Raw genomic sequence first — 13,252 nt, forward strand, 5'->3', positions numbered from 1 at the left:
TCTTACAGAAATACACAGAGCACCAATTCCTGCTCCTTAAATTATTTACCGAGATCCAGCTACAGCTGTAAGTGGATGAGCTTATTCCCTGCCCTCCCCCCACAAGCAGCTAAACATTCAGAGGTTTGGAAAGATCAAGAGGGGTTTTTCCAAGCCAGCGGACTCTGCCCTGAGATCACCGGATGGTTTGGCAGCAGCCCCGAAGAAGCTGGCCAACCTGCAGATGCAAGAACGCTAGCACCCCATGCAGAGTGTGCCTCTGAGCATGCGCAGAGTGCCTCATCTCTCGCACAAGAGTTCTTTTTCACCTGATCAAAACAGTTTCATTTTGCAGGACCCTCTCTTTCTCCTGCAACTTTCAAACAAAACAAAACTGTTATTCAGATGTGTTTCTGCCTCTGACCATGGAGGCAGAGTATCACCAGTCCTGGCTAGCAGTCACTGATAGCCTTCCCCTCTATTAATTTGTCTAGTCCTCTTTGAAAGCAACCCAAGCTGGTAGCTTGTGGAGGTGAGGCACCAGCTGGCTAGCATTGGTCTACACCAATGTTTCCCAAACGTGAATCTCTAGCTGTTTGGGGACTACAAATCCCATCATCCCTAGCTAGCAAGACCAGTGGTCAGGGATGATGGGATCTGTAGTCCCGAAACAGCTGGAGACCCAAGTTTGGGAAACATTGGTCTACACTGACCAGCAAAGTCTCTCCAGAATTTCAGCCCTGCCTGGTTGTATCTTCTGCATGCAGAGTAGCAGCTCTGCCACTGGTCTTTCCATCCTTCTTGTGGGTGAGCAGAAAAACTGAATGTCTGATGTGTACTGAAGGTGAGGGCACAGCAAATGTTTTGATGTTGCATAATAATAATAATAATAATAATAATAATAATTTATTTATACCCCGCCCATCTGGCTGGGCTTCCCCAGCCACTCTGGGTGGCTTCCAACAAAATATTAAAATACAGTAATGCATCAAACATTAAAAGTTTTCCTAAGGGCTGCCTTCAGATGTCTTCAAAAGTCTGGTAGTTGTTCTCTTTGACATCTGGTGGGAGGGCGTTCCACAGGGCGGGTGCCACTACCGAGAAGGCCCTCTGCCTGGTTCCCTCTAACTTGGCTTCTTGCAGTGAGGGAACTGCCAGAAGGCCCTCCAAGCTAGACCTCAGCGTCCAGGCTGAATGATTGGGGTGGAGACTCTCCTTCAGATTCGTTACACTCAGAATTTGTTCTGCTGAGAACATGGCACCATGCTGTTGGTTCCAAGCTGGCCCATCCACCCCAAAGTTGTTGTTTTTGAACATTTCATACCTGACAGATAAGGTGAAGTCTCCCGGATTGCTTTTACTAGGCCGGGCTAAAAAACTCCCATGGACTCCTCGGGTTAACAGCAACTTCTCCGCTTCAATGCCATTGATGTTTGGGTGAAACCACCTTGAGGTTGGGGGGGGGGAGAGAAAAGCAGAAGAGAACCACAGCATTAATAAAAAGATGACACAGAGCATTCTTCCAGGATAGGAGATGGATACACACTTAAGAACAGTCCTGCTAGATCATCTCAAAGGCCCACCTAGCCCAAGATCCTGTTCTTACAGTTGCCAGCCAACAACAGCAACTGTCCCTTCTTGCAATTCCCAGGAACTGGTATTGGGCAGTATCCTGCCTCCGATGCTGGCCTACAACATAGCCATTGTGGCAAGTAGCCACCGACAAGCCTTATCCTCCATGAATTTATCAACCCCACTTTTAAAGCCATCCAAGTAGAATATAAGAAGTTGGACCAGGTCAAAAATTCCACCTAGTCCAGCATGCTGTTCCCACAGTGGCCAGCTAGATAACTACGGGAAGCTAGCAAACAGGACAGCAAATCTCCCCACTTTTGCTTTTTTTATATAAAAAAAATGGGAATGGAAAGTTAAGACTCCCTGCATCTGTAACAATCGCACCTGAGCATTCTCAGTGGAAAGCTTTCGGAAGTCCCTCTAGGTTGGTATCTGGGCAGAGACTTAAGAGTCTCTGTGTGCATCGGATGAAACCAGGTCATCGTGGTGGTGGCTCATTGCTATCAAATGTGATGAGCTCACGGGTGGTTCTACGTCCTCTGGGCTTCCCCTAGGCAGATGCAGCCTTAATATAGATCCCACAGATGATTATTTTGCATAGCTCTGAGGCACCTGTGGCCGGCATTGGCTTGGTTCCCCTCCCACACCCTGCCTCCAAAACCCATTTACTGATTGGGTTTGAAAAACTAAAAAACAAAGTGCGAGACTGGCTTCATTATTATCAGATAATGGAGGCATACAATTTGGACAAGAAAATTGGCTTCCAGGTGGAAAAATCAAAACTAGAAACAGAACTGTTAGAACCCAAAACTAAGAATTTGTCAAGAATGTATAACTTGCTGTTGAAATGGAATACTCAGGATGAAACGGTGAAATCTGCTATGATTAAATGGGCACAAAATGTTGGATATAATATTATGTTTGCTGACTGGGAACAGTTATGGACCACAGGTATGAAGTTTACGGCATGTAATGCCCTAAGAGAGAATATTATGAAAATGATATACAGGTGGTACATAACCCCAGTCAAGCTTGCAAAAATCTACCATTTGCCCGATAATAAATGTTGGAAATGTAAAGAGACTGAAGGTACATTCTTTCACCTTTGGTGGACGTGCCCAAGGATTAAGGCTTTCTGGGAGATGATATATAATGAATTGAAAAAGGTATTTAAATATACCTTCTTGAAGAAACCAGAGGCCTTTCTCCTGGGCATAGTCGGTCAATTGGTGCCAAAGGACAGAACTTTTTTTATGTATGCCACAACAGCAGCAAGAATACTTATCGCAAAGTATTGGAAGACACAAGATTTACCCACTCTGGAAGAATGGCAGATGAAAATGATGGACTACATGGAATTGGCGGAAATGACTGGCAGAATCCGAGACCAGGGAGAAGAGTCGGTGGAAGAAGATTGGAAGAAATTTAAAGACTATTTACAGAAATATTGTAAAATTAATGAATGTTAGAATGATGTTGGATTGAAGTTAAGTGGTTTCTAGCTGTAATGGTATAAAAGAATATGGAAAAATTGGATTTTCAATACGTAAAAATTTAACGCCATAATATATTAAGATTAAAGATCAGGATAAAATAAGGAGGGAAAGGAATTGCTGAACTAATAAATTGAACTGGAATACAAAAAAGGGAGGCATGAGGAGGTCCGGGAAACAATTAAATGAAAGACATGTGATGAAAAGATGGAACTGTTTTTAATTGTGTTTGTTGTTTTTTTTTGTATTTTGTATTTTTCTTTTCTTTATTATTTTTTTTGGTTCTTATCTATGTAATCTTTTTTTGAAACTTCAATAAATATCTTTAAAAAACAAAAAAAACAAAACCCATTTGCTGATTGTTTTATTTCAGAACACAATAAAATAAGGAGAGCTCTATGTGGTGGGAATGTAAGATTGTTTAAAAAAACTTCTGGGAAATGATATACAACGAACTGAAAAAAATGTTTAAAATAACATTTGTTAAAAAAACAACAACAGAAGCCTTTTGCTAGGCATTTCTGGTCAAGAACTGCTGAAAGAAAAATGGAAAATGTTTTTGTATGCTACAACAGCGGCGAGAATCTTATTAGCTCAAGGGTAGAAGAAAGAAGAAGTACCAACGAAAGAACAATGGCAAGAAAATTTGAGGAACTATGCAGAATTAGAAACATTAACAGATAAACTGCATGAAAAGGACAATAGAAACTTTAAAAATGAATGGGAATCTTTCACAGTTTATTTACAAAAATAACATAAAGAATTGGACTCATTGGCAGGTTTTGAATAAACACCCACAATTTTATTTAATTAAAACATGGAGGAAGATAATGTACAGTGGTGCCTCGCAAGACGAAATTAATCCGTTCCGCGAGAGTCTTCGTCTAGCGGTTTTTTCGTCTTGCGAAGCAACCCTATTAGCGGCTTAACGGATTAGCGCTATTAGCGGTTTAGCGGCTATTAAAGGCTTAAAGGCTTAGCGGATTAGCTGCTAAAAGGCTATTAAAGGCTATTAAAGGCTTAGCAGATTAGATAAAGGGGGGGGGGGAGCGAAAAAAAAATCTCTAGACTCGCAAGACATTTTCGTCTTGCGAAGCAAGCCCATAGGGAAATTCGTCCTGCGAAGCAACTCAAAAACGGAAAACCCTTTCGTCTAGCGGGTTTTCCGTCTTGCGAGGCATTCGTCTTGCGGGGCACCACTGTAATGATATTTTGTGTATATTAACATGCAGAAGATAACAATTTTTGTAACAAACCAGAGAGGGAAGATGAGGGAAGTCACCGGAGAGGCCATAAGCCTGCAAGATGGATCTGAGCGCAACAACTCTCCCCACTTGTGATTCCCAAGAAGTGACGTTCAGAGGAATATTTACTTCGAATGGTGGTAGAACATGGGCCGTCACAGGTAGTATCCATTCATGGCCTTCTCTGTCACAAATTTATTTCAGCCTCTTTTAAAGCCAGCCAACTTGGTGGCTTTACTTCTTGTGGGAGTGAGTTCCAGAGGAAACTAAGGGAATTGTTATCCATTCCCTTAAGGAAGGGGGGTGGTTTGCAGTCAAACAACATCTAGAGCAGGCATAGGCAAACTCGGCCCTCCAGCTGTTTTGGGACTACAACTCCCATCATCCCTAGCTAACAGGGCCAGTGGTCAGGGATGATGGGAGTTGTGGTCCCAAAACATCTGGAGGGCTGAGTTTGCCTATGCCTGATTCACAGCACCCATATAGGATCATTGCTCATGGCAGCTGGGGATGTGGGGAACTGTTGTCTCAAGGGACACAGGTTCCTATGGAGTACAGAGCAGGGTTGATTCCAAGTTTGATGGGCTCCTTCCTACCTCTGTGCTACCTCATGGGCTCACCTGACAGTGGTGGGCAGCGGCAGTACTCTGAATGAGCCACCATTTTAATTTGCCATAATACCTACAGAGCAACACTGTCTCAGGGCAATGCAGGAAATTAAGATGGTGGCACTCAGCTGCTGAGTCTGGGTTTAAAAAGGGGTCCAGGGTTGGGGTCAATAACAATGGGTTGGGGTCGAGGATGCTGGGTGTTGACGCCAGGTCAGATATACAGTGTTAAGATTTCTGGAACGGATTCTGTTCGACTTCCCAGGTACGACTGTATAATATAAATGGAAAACTTGGGAATCATGTTTAACGATTTCTGTGCAATCTTACATACATTTTACTTACCAATCAAAACTAAATTATATCCATTTAACCCAAGTATCTTTCGAATTCCCAAGTCATGCTACAACTTTTCAGCACCCCTCATTTGGGAGTTTGAAAGTTGAAAAATTCAACACACCCTAATGTGCAAGGTGTCAGTGAGAGATTCCCTCTTGCCATACACAGATATCCATCAAAGCCAGGTCATTTTATTTTCTGCTGTAGCACTTTGGAACTCCCTGTCTATTGGCGTCAGGAAAGAACCCCCATCTATTCTTTATCTATTCTCCCTGAAACATTTTTTGTTTAGGCCAACAGCATATCCAGAAAAACAGGTTGCCTCCAATGCTAGTCTTAAGTAGAGTACACCAATGGAAATGAATGAACTTACGTCCATCAATTTCAGTTGGTCTATTCTGAAAACAACCAGCCCTGGATATAACTGACAGAATGCAAACCTGCCTTCCAATCTGCTTACAGTTTATTTTAATTCTCTTTTAAGCATTCTTAAAATACCTCCTTCTAACACTTGCATTTTTATTTCATAAACCACTTAGCAGGGGTCAGCAAACTTTTTCAGCAGGGGGCCGGTCCACTGTCCCTCAGACCTTGTGGGGGGGCGGACTATATTTTGAGGGGGGAAATGAATGAATTCCTATGCCCCACAAGTAACCCAGAGATGCATTTTAAATAAAAGCACACATTCTACTCATGTAAAAACACCAGGCAGGCCCCACAAGTAACCCAGAGGTGCATTTTAAATAAAAGGACACATTCTACTCAGGTAAAAACAAGCTGATTCCCAGACCATCCGCAGGCCGGATTGAGAAGGCGATTGGGCCAGATCTGGCCCCCGGGCCTTAGTTTGCCAACCATTACTTACAGCTTTGATTACAAGCAACCACTGTATAAAGGCTTTGAAATAAATAAATCTGCAGTGCCACTTCCACCCTAATGGACCAGTTTACCTGACACACAACTTCATCTACAGAGCAGTGGTTAGAGTGTAGCCCTAGTACCTCGGAGACAAGACTTCAAATCCCCACTCGGCCATTAAGTGAACTGGGAGTGGCCAGCCTAATCTACCTCACAGGGTTGTTGTGAGGATAAAATGGAGAGCAGAAGAACTATGAATACCGCCTTGAACTCCGTGAAGGAAAAGGTGGGGATATCAATGCAACCCATCAACAAAGAATCCATTGACCAGCCCACTATCACTCCATTGCAGCCGAAAAACTAGAAAAGGCATCTGACCATCACACAGCGAATGACTCACTTCTCAGCGACGGGAAGATCACCAGGAAGGAAGAGGGAGCCAGCTTAAAATAGCACCAGGCAACCAGTTTTAATGCCATTAGCTCTGAAATAAGGTTGTCAAAAAGGGTCAGGACTCTCCTCCTCTTAATGTCCTGGCTTGCAACAGAGTGAGTGATTACTTTAATAAGAGAAAATAAAAGCAAAGAAAGGTTTTTAAAAAAGAAAAATGTTGCACGGCCCTTTTGATGGAGCCGAAAGGAAGGAGGTTAAGGGGATTGGAAGGTTCTTAGGGTGGTAAACAACTCCAAATTGTATATGTTTTAAGCGGATGCTACAAAAATGGTCCAAATATTTATAGAACCTGCCTCTCCCAAAACACTTGGAGGAAGCTTCCGGCAATCAAACAAAATGTAAGTCGATATAACTAGTGCAGAGTCATTTCGGTGACCGTAAAGAGCCGCCTGCTGGTTGCTGGATCAGGCCAAAGGCCCACCTAGTCCAGCATCCTATTTTCGCAGAAGCCAACCAGGGACCTATATGGGAAGCCCACAAACAGCAACTCGCCTCACAGGGAATGCAAGTGGTGATTTTGGCACTTTTCCAGATGTAATGTCTTCCATAGAGATGCTGCTTTGGGGGCAGAGACCCATTGGAGAGGAGGGCCCTCATCCCCCCAACACACACCCTTCTCCATACTTTGCATACTTGGGAACCCATTGCCACAACATGTGCAGACTGTTAGGATATAGTTCCATTCCACCTTAGAAAGAGCAGGCATGACTGTTGTGTATCACATGCCTGTTTACTTCCAGCACAGGTCTGCTGGGAACTTCCGTTTGTATATTGCTTTTGTATTGCTGTTTGCTGGAGACGAAGGGAAGCAGACATGTTTTTCCTTTGTTCCTGAACTATGCTGAATAAACGCCTGTAAATAACGCTTACGCATGTCTCTGTCCGCCACTTCCGTTGTTAGAAGTTATTCACTCTGCTGATAAGAGTGTGCCGAGTCTCTAAACATATATGAGGCTCGTGTCATTGATTGACACGGAGATTGCCAGGCTGTCGGCCGGTGGCTGGGGGCCTGCCAAATGCCCCCGTCTCCCGGCAGTATCCCAACAACAGGGTTATGGGCCCAGATCCACAGCGCTTACAGGAGAGGAAGACTGCTGATAGCTGCTGCGAGATACCGGCAGAGACAGAGGTATGTGAAGCTGATCGTCCTGGCCGGGGCTAGAAGGCTTTTGAAGTCCATGCCAAGAAGCGATTAGGCCGAGGAGAGAGGCAGGCCTTGTAATTTTCGAGCACCGAATTTAGGCCACTTCCTGTTTTCAAGTGGGGAGGTGGGGCTCAATCGCATACAAGCAAATGTATGTTGTGCAATGAGAGCAGATCAAACACACCTACCCCCTTTCCCATTTTATTTTCGCAAATGGATTTTTTGCAGTAAAATGCACAGGGGTACCTGCCCCCCCCCCGAATTCATGCCAGAAAGCCCAGTTCTAAATTTCAGCCCAGATCTCTGAGGCCACGTTTAACGCCATACATTTAAAGCCCTGTGATATCATTTTGAGCAGTCATTAGTTCCCTCCCCCAAAGGATTCTGGGAGCTGCAGTTTGCTCAGGATGTTGAGAGTTTTGAGGAGACCCTTATTCCTCCTCAGTGGAATTCCCAGAGTGGTTTAACGGCCAATCCTTCTTCCCAGGGGATTCTGGGAATTGTATTCTGTGTGGGGGAATAGGGGCTTCCTAAAATCCATCACCATCCTTAACAAACCACAGGTCCCAGAATCCTTTGGGGGAAGCCACAACTGTTTTAAAGTGGTATCGTGATGCTTTACATGAGTGGTGTGAACGGGGCCTGATACGATTGGCAGCAGTGGCGCAATGCCCTGCTCTGTAACCAGGACCCTCTCCAGAAAAGGCAGCTTTCGGCCAGGCAAAGAATTGCCCCTCTAAACATTGTTTTGCCACAGCTGAAAGAACCAGATAATGAGGTTTAATGAGACTTAAGGATGAGACAGAGTGGCTGAACATCACGGATTAATGTTCTAGCACACCAGGAAGAAAAGGCCATAAGGAAGACGGAGTGCAAGGCAGCACCATTAGCTGGTATCAAAGAGATGCAGCCAATCAAGAGCAGCTATTAGGACTTTGAAATGAGATTAAAAGGCTGAATCTGGCCAGATAAAGGAAGTGGCTGACCACATAGCCCAGTTCACTGCTTCCAAGAGCGGTCAGTCGGGTATTTCTGGACGCTCCTGAGCAGGGGATTTATAGCTGGGTCTGGGGACCTTTTTCCAGCCTGAGGGCCACATTTCCTTCTGGGCAATATTCCAAGGGCCACATGTTAGCGGTAGGTGGGACCAGGAGCAAACATGGGCAGAGTATAGCACTCAGCAGCAATGCACAATAGGCAATTTACTTGGATCAGCATAACTTCAGTCTTATCTATAGCTGCCTAGGAGTAAGCTCCATTGGACTCTACGATATGTTTCCTGCTGGCTGCCTAGGTTCAACTTGCAGAACACATTTGAGCTTTCACAAAAGCTCCTCTGCCAGCTGAAACCCAACCTTTGGCTTTCAGAGAGAAAGGCAGGCAATCATGCAAAGAAGTGCTGCTGTCTATACTGGAAAGCATGAAGCAGGGACCCCATCAAAAGAAAGGAAAGAAGTACCCAGCCTCCGCTTGATTCTTTGCCAAATTCCCCAACTTCGCCTATCCTAAATCTGCCGCAAGCAAACTTGAAAGCCTTATTGTTGCCTCATTAATTTCCCAGATGCTCTTTGTCCTTGCTTTTGCTTTGAAAGAAACAAGAAGGCCTGAAGGTAAACTCTAGTGCAAGCTCCTTCCATTACAGTACTTCCTTAGACAAATGGCTCAGATCTACAGTTCTGCAAGTTGCTGTTTCAGGATATGTTTTATTCAGAATGTTTGTGACTAGGGTGGGTACCTATTTCAGCCAGAATGCAATCTCGTATGCTTGGGGTAGACTTGCAGCTGTCCTTAGTCCCAAATCAAACTGACTCACCCTCATGCCAATTTCTCCTTCTTGTTTTGTTTTTGTTTTTTGTTTTAAAAAGCTTACATAGTTCTAAAGGCCAAGTTCTTTCCTCGGCCATTCAGATTGTTTACAAGAGGCATTATCATTCTCTCGCCTCCACATTTTCCGTATGGTTTATCGGCAAACATAAAAGCTAGGTGGTCCTTGCAAATGGAGCTGTCCGGATGAGCCCCCTTGTTTTGACATTTCTGGAGGAAGGGAAACCATTTCTAAGAAATCATAATCATAATCATAATAATGTTTCTGCTCTAATTCCGAGCCCCTCCAGAGTTAACTGGGAAGGGGAGGGGGGAGTGAAATTAGAAGGAAAGCGGGGGCGGAACGGTGGAGAGACAGGAAACTTTCCCACAAGTTTTGAACTTCAGAAGGTGGCTACATGCAGAACAGGCTGGTGTACAATCCTGGTCATAGAATCGTGAAGTTGGAAGGCACCTCAATGGGTTATCTAGTCCAACCCCTTGCAATGCAGGAATCTCAACTGAAACCATTTAGAGCACAGAGCAACAGAAGTATTAAAGGTAAATGTAAAGGGACTCCTGACCATTAGGTCCAGTTGCGGACGACTCTGGGGTTGCGGCGCTCATCTCGCTTTATTGGCCGAGGGAGCCGGCGTACAGCTTCCGGGTCATGTGGCCAGCATGACTAAGCCACTTCTGGCGAGCCAGAGCAGCGCAAGGAAACACCGTTTACCTTCCCGCCGGAGCGGTACCTATTTATCTACTTGCACTTTGACGTGCTTTCGAACTGCTAGGTTGGCAGGAGCAGGGACCGAGCAACGGGAGCTCTCCCCGTCGCGGGGATTCGAACCGCCAACCTTCTGATCGGCAAGCCCTGGGCTCTGTGGTTTAGTATTATCTCCTCATAAATCAGAGTGCCAAAGCAAAAGGCATGCTGGGAAATAGCGTGGCACACTTGATTGGTCTGGATTAGGCCCAGTGGGGAACCTTGCTGCACAAGCGGAATGTGCTAGGTTCAGTCCCCAACGGCATTTCCCAGTCCCCAAGGGCTGGTAAAAACAGCTTGCCCAAAATCTTGCAAAGCCCAGCCAGCACCAGCAATACTGAGCTAGAAGGAACAATGACCTGACTCAGCAACTTCCTGCGTTCTGCACCCGGTGCCCTATAACTCCCATCAGTCCCAGCCAGCGTGCCAGGGGTGGGAAGCGCCTGGTTAGCAGAGGCTGATCTAGAGAGTAGGGAACACAGAATCTTCAGAACCTTAAATCCCATGTGTCAAAACTATTTTAGCCTTAACTAAACATGCCCCTGGATCTCATGGGTGTGGCTTTGTTTGCTGCTAATGAGACAGGCATAACGGTATGATGGGATGGGATTTCAACTCAAAGTTAAAATCCCTATGTGGCCCCCTCCAAATGTTGCTGGACACCAGCCACATGGCTAAGAGAGAGGGATGATGGGAGCTGTAGTCCAAATACATGTGGAGGGGCCAAAGGTTCCCCACGCCCGACGGTGCTGCGTTAGGTGGACCTAATGGTCTGACTCAGTACAAAACAGTTTCCTTTGTTCCCATGTCTTAAGGGAAAGGTCGTTGCTCAGTGCTAGAGCACCTGCCTGGCATGTTAGAAGGTCCCAGGGTCAACATCCAACATTTGCAGCTGAAAGGGTCAAGCTAACATGGAATTGGGGAAAAATATGACTTCTCTGCCTGTGACTCTAGGGAGATTTTGTGAGCCAGAGAGGAAAATACTAGGCTCAGTGGCCAAGTACGTCGTCTAACCTGCTTTAGCTTGGAGCTGCCTCTGTGACAGATGATTTGGTGGGGAGGCATGGAGACCTAATTTTCAGGCCTCAAAAAACAGTCATGGGCCGCAAACACAACTGTTTGAGGATGGAAGAACATCTGTCAGGGATTCTTTAGCTTTGATTGCAGGGGGTCAAACCAGATGGCCTTTGGGCATCCCGTAATCCTGATTCTAAGACGTTTGGGTTGCATTTTTACTCCGAGTAGGCCCACTGAAATGAATAGGCCTAAGTGAGTCCTGTCCATCCATTTCATTGGTTTCACTCTAAGTTAATGTTAGTTGGCTACAACCCATTGTTTGTTCATTCCTAACACACACACACACACACACACACACACACACACCCTTCCCTCCCACCAAACGGGATCCGTTCGGTCGATGTGGACTGTCTGGCTTCCGCCCTGAAGAAAAGCGTCTCCATCGTCCTGGGATGTGACACTGCAGCCAGTGACAGACACTACAGCGTGTAAATCTGTCACTGAGGTTTCCCTGACGGGATGCTAAATTTAGAACTCCTACCAAAACGGGGGGGGGGGGGGGAGAGAGAAAGCCACCTCTGTGATGAGTGCCTTGTGCCAGGAATTTGGCCTTTTACAGTGTTTTTCCTACCTTTGTATAGTGCTAAACCCTGCGAGAGAGTTCTTTTTCCTCTCCCTAAAAATGGCAGGGGGAGAGCGGAATAAGGGAGAAATCCTGCATATTTAGTACAAAATTATATTAATTATTCTCTAAGCATGGAACCTGGTGAAGCACAGACAGAACCACTCAAGAAGGAGATATCGGCAGGAGCGAAGGGTATCCCAAGTTTTGCAGAAGCGCAGCAAGTCTTAAGAAAATAACACACACACACACACACACCAAAAAAGTACCCAGGTCCGAGCATGCTCAGTAGCATACAATGCTGGCTGGTCTTGCATGGGCGGAATGGATAATGGGGAAGAGGGATAGAACGGGGTAACTTGAAAAAAGGGCCTGGCTGGCTCACACCAAGATCAGAAGGGGGGAGCAGAGACCTCACAGCTGCTGCTTACTAACATTAGTCTATAAAAGCACACATGCCGGGTGCGAAATAATACACGGAGGAGCACTGAAAAGAAAGAAAAGTTGGCAGCGTACACCGATTCGCCCTTCAGAGAGGGCTTGGGGTGCCCAGGCTGACACACATGTTTTGCAGTCGAGTTGCAGGTGATTAATTTTGTGGGGTAGAGGAGAACAGACACGTATACTGAAAGGGAAAGAGTGGGTGGAGAGGATGAAGGAAACCAAGTCTTTTCTTATCAGCACGAGTCCAGCTGCCGCTAAAATGACTTTTTTTTTCTTTTTTGAGAGAGAGAGAGCAAGACAGGATCTACCCAGTCAAACATTTCCTTCCAACACAGCTGGGGGGGGGGGGCGGACAGAAGGAGAAGGGTGTTCATGTTAAGAGCGGGGTAGAAATGAACACGGCTCAGCGGTTAAGAGCATCCGCTTGGTGTGCAGAGGGTCCCAGGCTCCATTCCTGATGGCGTCTCCAGGTACAGCTAAGAGGGACACCTGCCTGAAACCACAAAGACCTGCTGCCTGTCAGTAGACAACGCTGAGTTAAGGGGACCAAAGGGACTGACTCTGTTGTAAAGGCACCTTCCAATATTCCTGTGTCTGGGGATAAAGGTCGTTGCAGAGCATCTGTGACTTGGTTAGGACAGCTGACTCCGAAAACCCCGATAGAGAAGACCCAGTTTGCAACACCTCCCCACTTAAGCAGAATCGGCACATGCTTTTTAGTGAGAATAACCGAGCATGCACAGAGTAGTTTTGCTTTGCGCCACAGGCGCGGAACAGAATTCTTTTCCTGATATTGCTGAGCGGAAGTTGTTGTTTTCTCAAGTGCCCATAAGGCCCAAACTAGAGCCCTGCCACAGGATCAGGCCAAAGATGCTTCTAAGTCCAGCGCCCAACCAGATGCTCCAAA

The 13,252-nt window shown here is 45.7% G+C and overlaps 1 protein-coding gene across 1 annotated transcript in view; it reads right to left on the reverse strand.

Annotated features, from left to right (window-relative positions):
• The window catches only part of LOC308482710 (tyrosine-protein phosphatase non-receptor type 11-like), a 60,387-nt gene that overhangs the window by 28,009 nt on the left and 19,126 nt on the right, over nucleotides 1–13,252 (reverse strand). The window contains 1 exon segment of the mRNA XM_081016138.1: nucleotides 1,304–1,426. Within this exon segment, the coding sequence (XP_080872264.1) occupies nucleotides 1,304–1,426 (123 nt within the window).

The sequence above is a fragment of the Podarcis pityusensis genome, assembly GCF_964106645.2.
Source record: "Podarcis pityusensis genome assembly, chromosome: 8".
NCBI classification, from domain to species: Eukaryota; Metazoa; Chordata; class Lepidosauria; order Squamata; family Lacertidae; genus Podarcis; species Podarcis pityusensis.